Source organism: Penicillium longicatenatum (assembly GCF_028827895.1).
Source record: "Penicillium longicatenatum strain IBT 33135 chromosome Unknown contig_2_segment0_segment0, whole genome shotgun sequence".
NCBI classification, from domain to species: domain Eukaryota; kingdom Fungi; phylum Ascomycota; class Eurotiomycetes; order Eurotiales; family Aspergillaceae; genus Penicillium; species Penicillium longicatenatum.
Genome location: NW_026643120.1, coordinates 3,247,278 through 3,265,926, shown reverse-complemented (window position 1 = coordinate 3,265,926; position 18,649 = coordinate 3,247,278). Strand labels below are relative to the sequence as shown.

Sequence of the window (18,649 nt, the reverse complement as noted above, 5' to 3'; positions counted from 1 at the left end):
ATGGTGTAGAGTAGCCCGTTGTGTATAGATGTGACTTTTAAAATAGACTATGACGTAGTAAGATTCAGAGTTTCCCTGCCTGATAACCGGGGCATTCACGGAGGCGGAGAAAAAACATGACCAGATTTTTGATCTCGGCCCCGAGACCCCCGGCCATATCTCACTACTCAACGCCCTCTTGTCGCTCTTTATATCCGTTTTTACCGGGGGTGATACCTTCTCTTTCTCTATCGCCAAATCTCTCCAATCACCCCCCGGTTTCCTTTCATCCCGGGATCAGACTCGGCGCATTATTGCCATGAGCCTGACCTCGCGAGTCTTTGGTCTGTTTTCGACAACGGCGACCTCTGACCCTGCGACCAGCGATTCTCCTACTTCTATCCCTCACACAAAACTCTCGGCGCATAATGAAGTAGACGTCAGTGCCATCCGCCATGCGCCGGATAGACACATGCTGGACGAGGAGGAGGAGCCCCGTCCGCCTTACTTACATGTGAGAATTTGCATCACCCATACCATACTGGCCATTCGGATTCTAACAGTTGATAGGCAATGTTGGCCGGTGGAACTGGAGGTACATGTGGTGATATGTTGATGCACTCATTGGATACCGTCAAGACTCGACAACAAGGCGACCCGAACTTCCCACCAAAATACACATCCATGACCTCGTCATATGCAACCATCTATCGCCAGGAAGGATTCTTACGGGGCTTATACGGTGGCGTGATTCCGGCTTTTTGGGGTTCCTTCCCAGGAACAGTCACCTTCTTCGGCGTATACGAGTTCACCAAACGCGCGATGCTGGATCGAGGAATTAATCCCAACATCGCCTATCTCTCTGGTGGTTTTTTTGCCGACTTGGCTGCATCGATCGTCTATGTACCATCGGAGGTGCTCAAGACCCGGCTTCAGTTGCAGGGCCGATACAACAACCCTTACTTCCACTCTGGATATAACTATCGCAGCACCACCGATGCATTTCGAACCATCGTGCGCCAAGAAGGGGTCTCAGCCCTGTTCCACGGCTATAAGGCTACAATCTTCCGGGATTTGCCATTTTCCGCTCTGCAGTTTGCTTTCTATGAGCAAGAACAAAAACTAGCCAAAGAATGGGTTGGTCAGCGAGACATTGGGCTGGGTCTGGAAATTCTCACTGCAGCCACAGCGGGTGGCATGGCTGGTGTGATTACCTGTCCGCTAGATGTGGTCAAGACGCGGATTCAGACTCAACAAAACCCCCCGCAGAACCCCAGTGGATCGTCTGGAGCCAAGCACACCGGTGATCATGCCCCTAAGGAAAGTCCTCGACCATATGTCCCTGGAGCATCGCATTCCGCGAAAGCACACTCACGACCAATCTCCACCTCCTCGCCATCTACATCGGTTGCGCCCCCAGGTGCACCGCGGTTGGATACATCATCCGTATTCACGGGGTTGAAGATGATCTACCGCAGAGAGGGGCTTGCGGGGTGGTTCCGCGGCGTGGGCCCCCGCGGTGTGTGGACCAGCATTCAATCTGGAACGATGTTGGTCATGTACCAGTACCTCCTGAAACAAATCGAGGCTTACCAGAGCCTGGAGGGCTCATCCCTGTGACGTCTGATTTCATCTGCATACGGAAGGACCTTATTCATGGGCATGGCGTTTATAGGGGAGTTTTCCTTCTTTCATTCCCTTCAAGTGTATATGTACTTTAAACCCTCCGATAGAACTACATAGACTGACCTCAGGGTCGAATTGTATTATAGATATCTCCTAGGATAAGATTTCCAATCAATCTGCCAAAGCAATCGTAGTTCAACGTCGAGAATTCCCCGAATAAAAGGGAACGCGCTAGCGTGGTTTGTTTTGGCGATCCCGCGGGTGTAAACAATTCCCCCAATTCCCCTCCTTGCATCTTACCTTCCCCTCTTAACCATCTTGATAGATCCTGTGCACTTCACTGATCACCTAATACTCCATCATGTCAAACGGTCTTCCTTTTTTGAATAAGCTGCGCAAGCCGGAGCTGGCTGAAATTGCGGAGAGAACCGACTTGCAAGAGTATGTTTATCTTTTGTCGCGCGCAGTCGCATTCACTGCCAAGCAAAAAAGGAAGATAAAGAACTAATTTTATTTTGAAGTTATGATGACTACAACAAGGTTGAACTGATTGCCGCGCTGGATAAGCACCTCGTCGATAATCGCACGATCTTCTCCGGCGACAAGAAACTCGCCGAGTTCTACACACGCTTGTCAAGCACTGCGCGTAGAGGATCACCCGTCAAGCGCGAACTTCGGGCAGACGTTTCTCCTGTGATTGAGAAGAAGACACCTGGTCGCCGATCCACGAAGCCAAAAGAGGAGGAATCTGCGTAAGCCAATCACGCCAGGATGTCGCATGCGAACGTGCTGTGGTGACATCATTGCTTCAAAGTACTAATCCGTTGCGACAGTGAGTCTGACGATGCTGCTTTCAAAACCCCCGCCGCGAAGACTCCCTCTGCAACGCGCGCAACTCCGCGATCAGTGCGATCCGTCGTTGAGTCGGCAAGTGCGCAATTTCCGCCATCTCCGGCCGTAGTAACCGACGCCATTGATCGGCAGACTGCGAAGATGCGCGAGGGCTTGGAGCACGCCTGGACTGAGTCTGGTTTCATTGAGCGCTCGCATGCGCTGCGCGCGACTCTGAGCAGCCTCAAGGCCATTGAGACCATTTTCGTGCTTGTAGAGGCTAGCTATGTCCTCTACGAGCTTGTACCTCTCCGCTATCTCACCACTACTCCTGCTGTGCCCGCCGCCCATCTTCCCTCGTTCTCGATCAAGGTTCCCGACCTGTTTGTCCTGCTGACTGGCGCCTTTTGGGCTCCCTTCAGCCTGTGGTTTCTCACCAATCTGGGGCTGCCGTTACTCGCTGCTTACTTTTTCAATCTGAGCTGGCAGGCTGCTACTGGTGGCTCCCAGGGTCCTGCACGCCGTACTCGCTCGACTTCATCTCTCGCCAGCTTTGATCCCCTGTCCTTCAATATTGCCAAGGCTCTGCTGGTGTACAAGGTCTATGTCGACCACTTTCACTATGTCGATCTGTTCAGCAAATATGCCATCCAAAAGGTCAACTTCTCTATTCCTGGCCAGTATAGTGGTATGCTGACCGGGACCGCCATTGGTGTTATCGGAACCCTTTACGAGGCCATTCTGCGGCGCTCGTAGATCTTATCTCCAGATATCCCTGCGTCTGCCTCGGGCTGTATAGTTGGTCTAGTATGTGGCATTGCAAGGATATCACGCTTTGGAAGCTGGGAAGACATGAATCTGTTTTTAGCTTAGTCTTTGATATTAACCTTTCCTCCCCCTGTGCGATTCTGGTACGTAGTCCGGGCTCGTCTTGCCTGGATGATGTGGATTCATCCGATGTGATTGTTTTGTGATTTGCTATTCTCCACGTGGGTTATAGGTCCAGTCTAGTGGGATGCGACGATACGATATGCGATGCTGTTTATTTTCTTTGGTTTCTCTCTTTCAGCCAAAGGTGGCGCCTGGGTTTGGGTTCTGGTCTTTCTTTCTAGGAGGTTCTTTTTTGACCTTTAATGACGTTTGTTTTGTTGTTGACTCCATACCGGATCGATGATAGTCAACTTTGGAATTATTTGTCGTGAATTGAGTGGAATACAGTCTTCACCTCTTTAGTCTGTGCGCCAATTCTACCGTAAACAGCACGGGGACTGAGGTCTCCACTTCAACCCTTTCTGCTCGAATATGATTACTGGTCGATATTTGACCCCCGATCTCAGTGGGCCAGTCCTGCACATCCCACTCAAAGCCCTGGGTGGTAATAGTCGCCGGAGCAGACAGAGGAATGATGCCAACGTTTTCTTCAAAGAAGTATTCTGTTCCCTGTTCCACAAGCTTGCCACTCCGAGGCGATTCGGAGGTTCCAGGCTGTGGTCCATTGGCTGGAGCAGCTTGGACAAGATCTGCACGTCTCGTGGCGGGCGTGTAAATGATATTCCGGCCTTTATGTAGAACAAAAGTGATGCTTTCCTCGGAAACTAGATAGAGACTGCCACCGGTAGCCAATCTGGGGGTTTTGTCACCACCAAGAGGGACATTTGTGCCACTAGTACTGTGCTGGATTTCACGAAGCTCTCGTTGTGTTTCAGTCATCATGTACAGGTGATGGATTTGTGAGAAGGCTTGATCAACACGACCACCTAGGCCGCCAAGAATAACAACTTCAAGTAGATCTGAGCTTAATTGAGACGCAGAGTCTCGAGGTCGACGAGGCGATGCGATGATCTCGGACGCATGGGTATTGAGATGTTTCAAGCATTTGGTGAAATCCGTTGAATATTGATCTGGATCTTCCAAAATAGTGACTCCCAGCTGTCTATAATGCTCTCGTACCGCCGGATGAAGAGAGTCCAAATCACCAACAATGACATTGGGAAGCTATAGCCTCGACATTAGTTTGATAGACTCGGATGCAAACGATTCCACCAAGAAATAACTTCATGTCAATACTCCATGTTGAGTACAATACTTGGCTGACCAAGTGTCAAATGACCATGTAAAGGCTGCACTTACTTCCGTTAACTCTTGCCCTTGATTTTTCGTTAAATCGTAGAGCCGATTCGCACCACCATCGGCACATATAACGTAGCAAGCTGCACAGACAGATAAGAAGCTGCTTGGATACCCTGAGACAGGCTTAGGGAGATAGAAACGTGTGCATCTCAAAGCTCACCATGTTCACTCAATACTTCATACGCCCTCTCATTGATTGGCTGGTTCAATATTAACAGGGCGTACGGTACCGAACTCCCCTCAGAGTGGAAAAAACGGCTTGGGTGCCACTCCATATAGCTCATTATGGTAGAGTCGCAAGAGATCCAGAATCAAGCTTGTCGGGTGAGAATCTGGAGAAAGCGTTCAGAGCGTCGCGTGTGGGTGCGGCCCGCGCAAACGTGACTTGACCATCGAACCTCAGGCCGGAATCCACCTTCTCTTTCCACCAACTTCTCTATCCGCCGGCGACCTCTCCCTCCCCTCTCCACGCCCCTCGGAGGTTTCCCGCGGTGTCAATTCCATTCAGACACAATTCCTCACATCATGTTCCGTCCCGCTGTTCGAGCGCTTGCCCGCGCGCCTACTGTCGCGGCCCGTAGCCCAGCGAACTCCCGATTGATAAGCACTGGTCCGGCACCGAAATCCAGAAGCTGGAAGAATACTGCTCTTCGCTTGGGATTGGCCGGTGGTGCCATCTACTACTACAACACCAGCAGTGCCTTTTCTGAGGAGCCTTCCTGTACGTGAAGTCGTTTCGCCTTCTCTATCATGATTCTCGCCTGGTGTACCCGAGGCCCTCGCATCTCGGACTTCATCGCATTCTAGGCCAATGGCTTGCTGGATCTTTGCTAACGGCTCATCATGTGTCTAGTCTCTATCCTCGCTCATCTGCAAAAAGAAGATGCCCCAGCATCCTCCGAAACTCTCAACTCCATTACCCCCAAGATCCGGGAAGAGCGGGCAGCCGCCCAGTCTCTGGAAGGTGGTGTAAACCCTCAAGAACTTGAGGAGGAGGCCGGACAGCAGGCCGCGTTCAACCCGGAGACCGGTGAGATCAACTGGGACTGCCCGTGCCTGGGTGGTATGGCCCACGGCCCATGTGGGGAAGATTTCAAGGCTGCATTCAGCTGTTTCGTTTACTCCGAGGAGGAGCCCAAGGGCATGGACTGCATTGACAAGTTCAAGTACGCCCATCCCATCTGGCTTATCAAGGTCATACACCCGTGCTAACACATTTCCAGGGCCATGCAAGATTGCTTCCGTCAACACCCCGATGTTTACGGCGCCGAGTTGGAAGATGATGAGGTCGAGGGCGGCGCATCCGCAGAGGCGCCTTCCACTGGTGAGCAGGAGGCCCCCTCCACTCCAGAGGAGAATGCGCAACCCCAGGAAGTCACCAGTGAGGTGAAGGCAATTTCGGATGTCGAGGCCGACTCGTTGGTTCCCAAGGCCTCACATGACGCTGAGAAGACTCAGGTTCATTCGGAGAAATAAGCTCACGTTGAACAGCTAGTATCTTCTCGTGACACCTTTCTAGAGGCAGGGCTTGTCTCCTGCCTCCAGTTGTCCCGCCCCATCTCCGGGGACTAGGATCGGGGTGTGTACTATATTAAAAATCTCTCAGTCTCTCTCGATTCGATTGCTGCGCTTCTCCATGAAATCCCCAGCATAACCATTCCCCCATTGCCTATTGCTTGATCTTACCCTTTGTAACTTAGTGTATTGATGTGCCCCGACTGATGTGGACAAGGAAGATAGAATAGACTTGTTGCATCATTAAATTCTTATTTTCATTTGCGGCACTGAGTCCATTTTGAAAACTGAATATGTAAATTTTCTCCAAGAACGAACACCACCCGTGAACTGACAAGATTCGCCGCGCCACCTGGGCAACAGATTTCCGTTTCCTCCCACCATACATGATGTGCGGAAGGCGACGACAAACAGATGGTATACACGCCAGTTGTACAATTCCTGAGCGTGGGCCGATCCTTTACATAAGAGGGAATACTCATATGCGTCACCAAGTCTGATGAGTGATTGGTAAAGCTTAGTAGAACAGAGAGTCAATAACCTCGGCGAGAATCGGGGGTTGGGAGAAGGGGAACTAGCAGCTCACGTCTGGAATAGTCACCGAGTCACCGATCAACCACCAAAGGGTTTGTATATGGAGGGTTCAGCGTTGGGGAGAAGTGCCTCCTCACTTCCGAGATACATACAAAGCTGCTTCATACGTACTGTATGCTATCTGTACATCAAAATGCTCACTATGGAGCTCTGACCATACATTGTAAGCTCCAAGACACGAATGGCTTGTGGGAAGAAATATCTTTGGAGAATTAGGCCCGCTATACGATAAAAGGATTAGAACCAGCAAATGCGGGAATGACATCCCGTTGCCCTGGTCGGATAATTGCCGGTGGACTTGTCATGATGAAGTGGGAAACCTGAGATCTCGGAGAAATCATGTACGAGAATGGGAAAACCTAGGAATAAAACTCCGGTCCTGCTTTGGCTATATCTTGGCTGAGTTCCAACGGTCAAGTGTGTCCGTCCCCCAAGCTCCTAGACATATCTCGGTCATGAATCGAAACTGCCTCTAGTATCGGGGACATTGGTATACAACATCCTTCCGGGAAATAGATGTGCCATTCAACTTGAAAAAATGACGAATCCTATGTGTATGTACTGGAGCAATGGTCGAGAATCAATGAATTCATAAGAGTATTGATAATCATGGGCGATGGTGCCGTTGAGTCTAGGTTAGAAGGAGACCTGGTCTAGCCCCACAGAATATTCATCTTCGCCCAGATGGTCTCTTTCTTGATTGGCACATTCTCGGGGTCGTTTTCAGCTTCGTCCAGTGCTTGACGTAGAGGCACCATCTGCAAAGGTATTATCTTGGTGCGCCGTATCAATTTATAGCCTCCGTAGGCAAATAAGACAAGAGGGATATCTCTGGTCAAGGGATTAGCCATTGTCGATTACTGGGAAGGCAATTAGGGCTCTTACAAATAAGATGATACGAAGGTAGCGGGGTCCCAGCTTCCACTCGTGAAAACCGTGAACCCTCCAGTCAACAAGAGAATAATGCACGAGATCAAGGCAAACCAGCTAGTATATCCTGAATGAAGTTAGTGAGAAACGACAAATCAAGTCATGAAGACCCACGTACTAGTGATACTGTTGTGCCAAGGCAGGGTATGTGGTGAAATGCCCTGTTCCTTGAATGCTTGGAGCAAGCGAACATGGTTCGAGGCAATGGTGATCCACGAGACCAAAGTACCGGCGGCAGTCAGGTCCACGAACCAATAGAAGACCGTGGTGGCGCTGTTCGATACGCACATGTAGGCCAAGAAGGAGAAAGCAACCTGCATTGCAACACACATGTATGGCACCCCCCATTTATTAGTCCGGAGGAAAATCTTAGGAGCGTGACCTTTGACTGCAAGGCCGTACAATGTTCGTGTACCCGCCAAAATACTCTGGTTTGAGGCAGACCATGCAGATGTCAGACATACGGCATTCACGATAGATGGAATGGCCTTGATGCCCGCATCACTAGCGGCAATGACAAAGGGGCTCGTTGCAGCAGTTCCAGAGTCGTCTTCCAAGCGAGGATCTGTGCTCGGCACTAACATGCCCACAATCAAGACCGCAGCGAGGTAGAAGAGAGTGACTCGTGCAAACACCCGCTTGCAGGCCTTGGGAATGTTTTGGCGTGGATTCCTGGTTTCCGCAGCTGCCATGGCCAAAGACTCTACACCTGCAAAGGAGTAAACGGCATTGGTCATCACAGCCCAAAAGCCCAGGAAACGACCCCAGGATCCCGAAGCGATATACTCAACGAATGGACCAGGGTCCTTCCAGTAGTGAAAGCCCAATCGCGGCTTTCCTGGGATGCCGCCGAGGTCGATGACCAAGCCCAAGATGACGACAAAGATGACCAGCAGGATTTTGAGAATTGCGAAGATAAATTCGATCTCACCATACACGCCGATGAATGAAACGGCAACAGCAACCGACACCACGATGAGGATGGTCACCCACACCGCGGCATTGATGTCTGTCCAATATTGAATCAAAACCACGCTGGCGGAGATTTCGCTCGGCACACTGATGAAACATCCATACACGACATTCCAGCCAATTGCAAATGCCAGGGCCGGGTCAACCAGAACTTCAGCATGACGAACAAATGAGCCCGTTACCGGAAGCAAGGCTGAGACCTCGCCAAGGGCGAATTGGATAGCGCAGACCACCAGACCAATAAAAGCGTAACCTAGCAGGGCGCCCAGTGGACCACCGGTAGCGATTGAACTACCGAGGCCGAGAAAAAGACCCGTACCCTACTCCCGGAAGTGTCAGTACGCATCTTACATCTAGAACTTCAGATCTCCACCTACAATTGCACCTGCAATAGCAATCATCTGAACATGCCGTTGCGATAATCCCCGCATCAGACCCAGCCGTTCATGCTGAGTGACAATGAGTCCATCGTCAGGCGTGATCTCTCCGGCATCAGAGTGTGGGGGTTGGTCTTCAACATCATGTACGACGTATGGAGCCCCCTTATTTGAGACTGGGTCCTCAGCAATCCCGGCCATGGTTGTCCGCGAAGATTTACAGAAAAAATCCCCAGGGATTTTGACGCAGAAAAGGGCTGCGCGCTAAAGGATTGAAGACGCCAATCACACCATCTAAGTGGTGGATGAGGGAAGTTATCTTTTTGCTTATCTGGCTTGGACTTGCCAAAGTGGGCTTGGTAACTATGGTGGCGCCCATGCATCGGGACACAGGTAATCTATCACATTGGCTATCTGCAATGCATTCCATCCTTGGATTGCCAAACATACGGGAAATGAACAGAGATAGAAAGCTGTGCAGAGCTCCACATTTATTGCGTATACTCGGAGATCTCCATGCTTTTCTCCACTTGAGGATATCAATTTCCCTGTCCCCTAATTGGCTAGTCGCATGCTAGTCCCAAGCCTTCATGAGTGGCTATAGAGAGTCAAAAGACACCAGAACGGATTTCTCAGTCATGCAAGGTCAATGTCAACATATCGGCGTTGCTTCATAGAAAAATAATAAAGGTTGAAGATGCTCAGCGCAATAACGATGAGGCTTTGTGTATTCACCCTTTTCCGCTCTCTGCTCCCCCACCCCGAGCTTGTGGTCCGGGATATTGCCCTAGGCGCGAAAGTGACCCAGATGTATCCATTTCAATAAGGGACCTGTGGGAATTGTGTATGCGCATGTAGCAGGGAGGGTGAATAGATACAAGGATATCCCGGAAGCATCAAGAGTACAGCCTCTGCGGTCGAAAAGTAAGATGTGGTCGGAAATACCGGCGACAATATTTTAGGCTCTGGTGAGAGTCACCTGTGAGGCCGAAGCTCGGTCCATGAAACCAAGAGTCGCATTGTAGCAAATTTTTCCCGGGGGAGCTCTTCCCACGATACTTTGGGGGAAGGTACAGCGGGTATGGAAAAGGGGAGGCTTTGTCCCAGTCCACAACATTCATTTACCAGTTCACGTCACTAAGCTGAAGTTTGCGTGATCGGAAGGCGGATCGGTTGGCACCTGGCTTTTCCAGTCGTTGACTAGCTGGAATTCGCTTCTCGAAGGCTATATTGATCGACTTAGCCAAAACTGGGCATTCGAGGACGCTGTTGGACTTACTCTCGGTCGGCTCAGGTTCATTCGCAGCCTCATAATTCAAAACGAGACTCTTGATGCGTTGTTGCTCTTCACGATCCGCTTGCTGTTGAGTCCGCATGGCGACAGCAAAGCTTGAATCGGAGGGCATATCGATGGTACGAGTCTATAATAGGTCAATATCATAGCCAGTAGCGGATTCTCGGGGTTTTGAGTTCGAACCTGTTGCTTATTGCCCTTCTTCGTCATCAAGGAGAAAGCCATGGTCTTGGGAGCCACAGGTAGAGCCGGAATGGGCTCGGGGGATTCAGGGGATTCATTGGCTGTCGCCTCTCGAGCAGGGCGCTTCATGGGCAAGGGAATATCAAAGATCGCCTTGCGTTCAAATCGTCTAGAATCCATGCTCTCAGCCATCATTTTCTCGAACTCTCGGTCAAAGTCGGCCTCGACTTCTGGATCCCGTTCCTCTTCCTGTCGCGTGACGACAATCTGTTCATCCTCGGAGTCAGATTCGTGATCCATCTCCGGCTCCGGGTTCGGACCAGATGCCTGTGGGTTAGTTAGCTACCATTGTTTTTCGGATATGGGATCGATAGAACAACTCACCTCGGCTTCATCGCTCGACTCTCCCTCATCCTCAATATCGTGAATTGCATCCTCCTCAAGACCCATTTCAGAAGAGCTGCTCTCCGCATCGTCCTCATCAGCGTCAATGGGTCTCTCCGAATCCGGAACGTTGTAGTTTAGAGCGACAGCTTCGCTGAAAATCCGAGTAGCCTCTTCGAGATCGGTGGCTAGCTTCCATTGGGGTCGGAGAGAAGAGTAGGTATCCTGAACAAGAAAGTCGACATCCATGGGAAGTGGGTCTTTGGTGAAGAGATAGTATTGGAAGAAAGTCATGAAGAAGTCGAGCTTCTTCTTGGCAGATCCGCGGTCAAAGCAGTGACCACATGTATCCAGTAGCGTGCAAGCAAGACGAACTCGGAAATAGTCGTCAGGTTGATCCAGCGCAATGATTCGTCCAGGCATGGGGGTCCCGCCTTCGTGGCCAAAGGTGACAATGCGATAGAGTGTATCAAAAATGACGGGGGAGTCAATCATCTTGTAGTTGTAAAGTTCACCCAAGTACTTGACTTCGGCAATGCGCTTCTGGTTGAACTTGAAGTCATTCTGCTCCAATCCAAGGGTAATTTGCTCCAGAATGTTGTCAACAACGCCGATGACAAAGTCTTGGTGATAACGGTACAGAGCGCTGACAAGGATTGCCAGAAGATGAATGCTCCCATATTTAACTTTGACTGGTTTACTAAAGACACGCTCCAAAATATCAACAACCTCTTGCTCCTCCCAGTGAAGCTTGCGGATAGACTTCAAGATCTTAGTGTAGTTGCGCTTGTTCATATCGAGGTAGATCAACCGACGGATGTACTGTTCCATTGGCGTGCGCTCCTTTTGCTGAATGGCAGGTCGTGGGGGTGGATCCACATAATAGATGGCATTCTCAATTATCATGCGTTCGTTTTGAGCCAAGTGCTGGACAGTCTTCTTCCGGCTCAGGGTCTCCAGAAACGAGGCCATCCTAGGCGCTGTCTCTGGATTGCGCAACAGATAGCGACCACAGTTCTCCAAAAGATTGCCAATGATCTCTATGTTCATTCGCGAGAAGTCATCGAGTGAGACCTTGAAACAGTGGAAAATGATATGCTCCGGCACAACGCCAAACTTGGTCAATTCAGCAAGGTATCGCACATTGCCCATGCGCACTTGGCCGAGGAATTCCTTCGACTTTCGTCGCTGCAGACTTCGAAACTCCTCATCAAGGTAGGTTGTCAGTCCTTGTGGAATATCAGGCAAATATTGACCTAGAGTAGCAACCAAACGAGAGTACAACGGCAGCAAATCAATTCGGCCTTTAGGGATATCTGAGACAGCCCGCACGAGCCTGTTCCGAGATGCCTTTGAGTTGACGAAGCAGAAGTCTAGGGCGAACTGATCGACCTGATCTTTGCTCTGCAATTCCGGAAGCTTGCCGAGCAGAGTATCGACTTGCGCACCTACAGTTTTGCTGGCAATAGCCATTGATTGGTCTTCAAGCTCTGCCGCAGACTTGTCCTTGTCTTCTGAAGATTCGGTCTTCTCTGGGGCGGTTTCAGTGCCAGAGTCTCCGTCCTTCTTTTTGCCAGTTTCCTCGGCATCGGTCTTCTTCTTCTTGCCGTCCTCGAGCAAGACTGCTGGAACCTTTCCTTTCAGATCGACCAAGTTCTCGTAGAACCGTCTCTCCTCCTCATCTTCCCAGATACCGGCACCTTCCCCCTGTCCACGAAGATAATCTGTAGTTTTCACAAGACCAATGCCGCCACTAGATGCAGAATCATTGGCCTCTTTCTCGGCCAAATCAGGCATTTCGGCCCCGAGAGCCTCACACAATACCTGCGTATTGGCGACAAGCTTCTCGAGGGACTTTGACTGTTTCTCAAAGTTGGACTGACGATCTTCGAAGATCTCACCACTCTTGACATATGCCTCGGCGTTTCGACGGCTTTGCAGGGCCAGCGCCCTTTGGTCACGAACAACATGCGCCTTGACATCATCCAAATAACGGTTCATGATATTCTTGAACCGTTGTTGGACCTTCTCCGAGATAAGCGGTGGATCAGCTTCAGCAGCAGTCTCACTGCTATCCTCTGTCGTCTCCTGCTTTGAGCCGGCCGCCGTGGTTGTAACACCATCCGCTTCCACATTCTTTCGGCCTTCGTCCGTGAGTGTCGTGCCTAGTATGTCCCAGCTGAAGCTCTTCACAAAGAGAACGGCGAGTGGTAGATTGGTATGGTCACGGTCATGGCCTAGGAGCTCCTTCAAAACCTCCAGGGGGAATGGTTCCGCCTGCTTGTCCTGGTCCTTCACTGCGGCCGGTATCTTCGACTTGAGCGGGGTATCTTGCTTGCCTCCGATCCCGACCACTCCATCTTTGCTTTTCGTGCCCAGGTCTTCCGGACGCTCGACGTCATCCAATGTTTTCAGAACAGAAACAAGCCATAATTCTGTGACGACGCGCAGGAGGACTCGGTGCCGCGATAGCCGTTCCTTTTCCTCCCGCTCACGATATTCCTGGGGAAGAGCCTTGAGGGATGCCTTATCGGGGGAACTTAAGCCACGGCCAAACAGCCACCCGATCTGCCGGGTGAATTCTGCAGGGCCAAATCGCTGATGTAGAGCGCAGACGATCTCAACGCCAACGGCAATCTCCCCGGGCGACTTGAGCTTGCACACACCTTCATAGCAGGCGGTGATGATCTCAGACAAGTATTTGTGGAGAGACAAGGTGCGAATATCGGACAGGAAGGTTGATAGCGAGGAGGCGCTGATGCCGGTGCGGAGACGTTTGATAAAGGCAGTGTTCTTTTTGAGGGCCGAGTCGAGGGACTTGCTGACTGGGAATACATCTATGGGAAGATCGTCAGAAACCAAACGCTCCAATGGAATAAGTGCGCCGGGGGGTCAGTACCATTTTCGCCAGCCCATGCCCTCTCATTCAGATCGCGAAGCTCCCCTATAAGATCGACGTCAGTACCGGTCGGGGCATTAGAGATCCAGACATACTTTTCTTCTGACGCTCCATAGCCATGGGGGGTGTTGGTGGGAGGATTTCAGACGTAGGGTCCTCTCAGACTGTCTGAAAGGGAAGAGAAGTGACCTGAGCGCCACATTGGGGGAGTCAGGGGAGTATTGAGCGTGGAGATTCAAGAGTGAGGTGAAGCTCCTTGTGCGGGAGAAGCGGGCTCCCAAGGCGGTGCGGAGGTGCGACTTTTTGCGGATCGCAAAAGTGCGGGCACTGTATGTTTCAATATCCACATGTCAGCGGCAGTTTCTCTTACTTCTAGTTAACACCTTGCTCGAGTACACTCAGCATTAAACAAAATCCATCGGTCGTGCAACTTTTCTTCGTTTCATTCCTCTTAGTACAATACAATTTGATATGGTCCCAACCCATCCATCTTATTCCACGCCAACTACCGAATCCCGGGCAAGTCGACGTATACACGAAATGCTTTCCGAACAACCCATTTACCCCTTCACATATATCTTATTATTCATGGCCCTCAGAAAAGCCCATCTCTCTTCCCTCCTGCGCGCCTAGCAATCTCTCCTGCAACTCATGTTTACGATCTTGGTGGCTCCAACTCTGTCGACGGTCAAGTTTCGGTTCCCATGGTTGATCAGACACAGGATCCTGGCTGGCATGAGAGAGCTCAGGTTCATTGCTAGAGATCTTGGGTGTGGAAGGAAACCCTTCTCTAGTTCGATCAGGATATGAAGTTTGATGCGGGGTAGATTGCATTGTGGCTCTGTTGTAAAGGTGGAAGTTTTTGAAAGAAAAGGGTAAACTCTCAAAAGGACTGAGAAATTGGCTGAGTTGACAGCAAAAGAGCCATCAGTGAGGTTATAAATGCGGGGTCTGACGTCTGGTGGCGACTACCGTCCATCACGGATACTACCATGGTCCTTGACCATGAAACATACATCACATTTGACGTGCAGGAACCTAGTGGATTATTCTAAACCTCGACTGTTCTTGTGTCACCAATCAAATACCCTACAGGTTGGATGACAGCGTCAACTCATACTTTTTTTTGGTTAAATTCAGCAAGCTAAAACGTACAAGTCATAACAGCTTGACAGGCAGAAATCACAATAATCAAAAACAATAGGGTACAAGGACGACTGCAGATGATGATGTGATCAGCACACCAGCAAGTCATCAGGAGGCAAACAAACAGCCGTTGAGATCAGGGATACATCACACATAACACTCGCCCGCTAAGACGCACAAGGAACCACACATGGTGATATGACCTTCGTGCTAGAACACCAAGAATAAACAAACAAGAGATAAAAACTAGACTAAATCAGGGTATGCCTCACGCCACGCTATGCAAGTCACCTAACATCTAAGGGACCAAGAACACTTCAAATATGTACTGAGAAAGCCATTCCAGCGATGGAAGGGCCAAGGGAGACGGTTGGAAATCTATTTGGGCTTGCGCCAGAAGTATTGCTGTGCAACGTCAGTCGACAAGTCCGTGGACAAAGGAAAGAGTGACACAAACCTTGTGTTGCTTACGGCAGTTGCGAAGACCAGGTTTCCGCAAGTTATTCACCACCGTCTCGCGGCGCATGTCATCGTCGTCGTCGTCTGGCACATAGTAGAACTCGCTTTCAAGAGGCTTGCCAGCGGCATCCTTGCCTTCACGGGCAACTTTACCAATACATTTGGTAGTTTCGAGGATGAATCGAATCTCCGCGCGGGACGGACCCGAACCACTTGCACTAGATCTCCAGAACGAAGGAGGCAGGTTATTCAAGATGGTCGAGAAGGGTGTTGAGGAGAGGCGTGAGAAGGCCAATTGATTTACGGCGTGGTTGCGAACTCGCTCAAAACCCTCCTCCTCTTGCTGAGACCTTTCCTTGGTGGGTGTGGTCTCGCGGTTCTCACGGTTCTCCGGGACCTTGGCGGGTTGTCGAGGAGAGAGAGTGGGCTGGAGGGGTTGGGCCGGCAGCAAGCTGCGTGGCGGCCTTGCAGAGCGAATAGGCGACTCGTCGGCGCGGAATGCAGCCAAACGCGGAAGCAAATTATCGCCAAAGGGTCCAAAGGAGTGCACGATAGGGTCATTTTCCTCATCATTGTCCGATTCCTCATCAGGTCTACTCAAGTCGCTCTGGAGAATAGCACTGGCACGTCGAGCACTTTGAGAAGTGAGACCCATAACAGTGTTGTGACGTTTCAGAGGAGACGGTCCATCTTCATAAACCACCACGGCAGCACGTGAACGCGAGGGTGTGAAGATAGGGGACGATGGGGGTAGAGTGCGTTGCACTATGGGCGACGGGGAGACGGGAGAAGCCAATCGTTGATTCTGGGGTAAAGGACTATCTTGCAATATCCTTCGAGAATGTGTCTTCTGGGTCGGCGTGCCTTCTTCGTCCCAGGTCTGTTCCGAGTCAGTGGATGGGCAGTCTTTTCTATCAGCTTCATTACGAGGCCATTGCACCAAGACCCGAGCCTCATGCACATCAATCATGATGTCCGCATCCTTGATGTCCGAGGTGAATGTCTTGCCCTTGGCCAAATCATATTTTTTTCCTTGGCAGTGGATTTTGATCCCATTCCAGCCAATGCACATAATCTCGACTCTATCCCGGTCGAAGGGGTTTGGTGCGGGTTTATAAGTTGCCTTGACATGAACACGAGAGATCATTCGGCTGGCAGCAAGCTGGTGGTGGCACGAGGCACTTGATCGACCCATGAGGATAGGCTCGCCATTTTCAGGCAGCATGAGGGTGGGCACGGCGGACAAGGGAGCACGTTCGGAGGCGGCAGAGAAGGTACGACGCGTCGAGTGATGGGCAGCAGCAATTCCTGGTGGAGAAGACGACATTATATGGGTTGACGAGGTCGGAACCGGCGTGGGATAGGTGACAGCTGGTTCGCGTGCCACACGCTTCTGGGGCCGGGGGAGAGAGGGGGATGAGCTCAAGGGTTCGAAGGCAGGCAACAAAGACGCTGGACGCTTCACGCCAGCGGCCGGACCCATAGACATCCTTGACGGTGAGGAATCCATGATGCTCCAGGAAGTGACCAAGCCACACGAGCTCCCTTTTTTTTCAAGACGAGAGGCGAGTCAAGTTTAAGGACTCGCGTTACCGCGTATCCTAGAACAGTGCGTAAAGTAAAATCAGAAGGAATTTGGAGAGAAGCAAGAGAGCTCTCCTCAAGAGGAAGATTGGGGACGTGAGATTGGGAGGGGAAAGAGGAGAAGGGGCTTGGGAGGAAAAGGTGAAGAAAGGTGGTGGAATGCACTGGGGCCGGAGGGTCTTCGCCCTGCGCGGAAATGCACGCTTACAGCCCCGAGACGCGTTCGATAGGCGCCGATGAGGCTTCACAGCTCCACTATGCCTTCGCGATCACAATCAGAAAGTACCACACCTGAATTTGTATGATACTGTATTGATCTGAATTGTCAATTGAGAAGGCGTGTGGCATGAAAACCCCTCAATTCCTTTTGGTTGTGATCGTTGATCTATACATTGAAATCTGACAAAGCGCGTCCGCGTCTGAAGTCACGTGTGGGTGGAGCGTGACACGCGAGATGGTATTTACCACAGAATGAAGTCAAGGTTCTGGAGTCAACACGATTCAATCATGCCCTAACTCTCCACATCATCCCCCTTTCACTGTCACAATAGAGACTATCGTAAGGATTACATAGACAAAATTGATTCAATAAGTAAAATAAACTCAACAACTAGATTAAAGGCCTTCAATACGGGTTTGGTCTGGTTTTGAGGGCTGGGCAAGTATTGACGCGCTAACTCTTTTTTTCTCTTCGCGGGGCATACACCGTTCTTGTAAGATTACACCATTATCGAAGGCCTCGTACGGCCTTTGAAAGACAGAAAAAGGATATCGGGAATTTGCAGTCCCCAGTCAGAATAGTATTGATTATGTGTTAGGCCGTAGTTTCACTAGGTTGCACCGCTACTGTGGACTTTTCACGACACTAATAAAGACCGTCAAGATACGAAGGCCACTAAAATGCATCTTAGATTCCCACTTGGACTGCATTTGACAATCTTTGAGGTACACATATTGTCAAAAAAAAAAAAAAAATATTGCCCGTCGACTGGATACCCTAGCATATACGACTCAGGCTCCAGCTTCAACATCATCAATGCTTGGTTTTTTTTTTTTTTTTTTTTTTCTATTTTTCTATCTCTACTCTAAAGATGAATGACTATTTTGATCAATTTTTGAAATGTACACCTGACAAATTTCTCAGATGAACCAACTAATGATTCCAAGGGGAAGAGAATGCTATAGACGCCACTTTTCATCCGTGCACCTACTATTCTGCACATATGTACGGATACTCTGTAGGGCGCGTGAACGAACATGGTTGTGCGAGGCTGACCCCTAAGAAACGAAGAATGAAGTGGTCCGGTCTTTGCCTCGACGTCGATCAAAACTGGGTCTGATTTCTCTGTAAGTAAATCGGAGGCTGGCAACTAATGATAGTGAGCGTGACCGAGCAACGATGAAGAATGATGTAATACCGTAGATGGCTAGTTAATTATGACGCCAAGGATGATCGCATCAATCACATTCCACAACGGATCAAAATCAAGAATATGTGTTACCTTGGAGACATCAAGAATATGATCTATTGCCAGGGTGAAGACAACGCATGTGGTGGGACATGTAGCTGAAAGGCTAGAGTTGATATTTACCCTTCTCATCATGGCACATGCCCCGCAAAATCCGAAACACGGCTGGATATAGGAGTCAAGATAGCATTCGTAGAATCGTGGAGCAGAAAGATAATAAAATTCAAGGGTAACAGCTCGTAGTACATTTGGGATGTCTAGGTACATCCAAGGGCAT

General features: G+C 50.2%; 7 protein-coding genes across 7 annotated transcripts; 3 read left to right on the top strand and 4 right to left on the bottom strand.

Annotated features, from left to right (window-relative positions):
* Positions 1-298: 298 nt before the first annotated feature.
* Positions 299-1,599, top strand: N7484_003735 (putative mitochondrial carrier protein; the record flags this gene model as incomplete). The annotated part of the gene is made up of 2 exons (XM_057114155.1): positions 299-493; positions 550-1,599. 2 exons carry the CDS (start codon positions 299-301, stop codon positions 1,597-1,599), a joined length of 1,245 nt encoding a protein of 414 aa, XP_056974295.1.
* Positions 1,600-1,966: 367 nt separating this feature from the next.
* N7484_003734 (uncharacterized protein) lies at positions 1,967-3,192 on the top strand (the record flags this gene model as incomplete). The annotated part of the gene is made up of 3 exons (XM_057114154.1): positions 1,967-2,046; positions 2,127-2,357; positions 2,439-3,192. The coding sequence occupies 3 exons, from the start codon at positions 1,967-1,969 to the stop codon at positions 3,190-3,192; spliced, it is 1,065 nt and encodes a 354-aa protein (XP_056974294.1).
* A 465-nt stretch (positions 3,193-3,657) lies between these two features.
* On the bottom strand, positions 3,658-4,850 carry N7484_003733 (thiamine diphosphokinase; the record flags this gene model as incomplete). Its single annotated transcript, XM_057114153.1, has 3 exons — positions 3,658-4,431; positions 4,567-4,679; positions 4,727-4,850. 3 exons carry the CDS (start codon positions 4,848-4,850, stop codon positions 3,658-3,660), a joined length of 1,011 nt encoding a protein of 336 aa, XP_056974293.1.
* A 241-nt stretch (positions 4,851-5,091) lies between these two features.
* Positions 5,092-6,042, top strand: N7484_003732 (coiled-coil-helix-coiled-coil-helix domain-containing protein; the record flags this gene model as incomplete). The annotated part of the gene is made up of 3 exons (XM_057114152.1): positions 5,092-5,287; positions 5,420-5,732; positions 5,790-6,042. The coding sequence occupies 3 exons, from the start codon at positions 5,092-5,094 to the stop codon at positions 6,040-6,042; spliced, it is 762 nt and encodes a 253-aa protein (XP_056974292.1).
* Positions 6,043-7,328: 1,286 nt separating this feature from the next.
* Positions 7,329-9,155, bottom strand: N7484_003731 (uncharacterized protein; the record flags this gene model as incomplete). The annotated part of the gene is made up of 4 exons (XM_057114151.1): positions 7,329-7,506; positions 7,561-7,672; positions 7,724-8,897; positions 8,955-9,155. 4 exons carry the CDS (start codon positions 9,153-9,155, stop codon positions 7,329-7,331), a joined length of 1,665 nt encoding a protein of 554 aa, XP_056974291.1.
* Positions 9,156-10,075: 920 nt separating this feature from the next.
* On the bottom strand, positions 10,076-13,834 carry N7484_003730 (regulator of nonsense transcripts 2; the record flags this gene model as incomplete). Its single annotated transcript, XM_057114150.1, has 6 exons — positions 10,076-10,179; positions 10,234-10,375; positions 10,432-10,758; positions 10,816-13,652; positions 13,715-13,759; positions 13,810-13,834. 6 exons carry the CDS (start codon positions 13,832-13,834, stop codon positions 10,076-10,078), a joined length of 3,480 nt encoding a protein of 1,159 aa, XP_056974290.1.
* Positions 13,835-15,238: 1,404 nt separating this feature from the next.
* fhdA (putative transcription factor Tos4) lies at positions 15,239-16,808 on the bottom strand (the record flags this gene model as incomplete). Its single annotated transcript, XM_057114149.1, has 2 exons — positions 15,239-15,265; positions 15,318-16,808. 2 exons carry the CDS (start codon positions 16,806-16,808, stop codon positions 15,239-15,241), a joined length of 1,518 nt encoding a protein of 505 aa, XP_056974289.1.
* Positions 16,809-18,649: the final 1,841 nt, after the last annotated feature.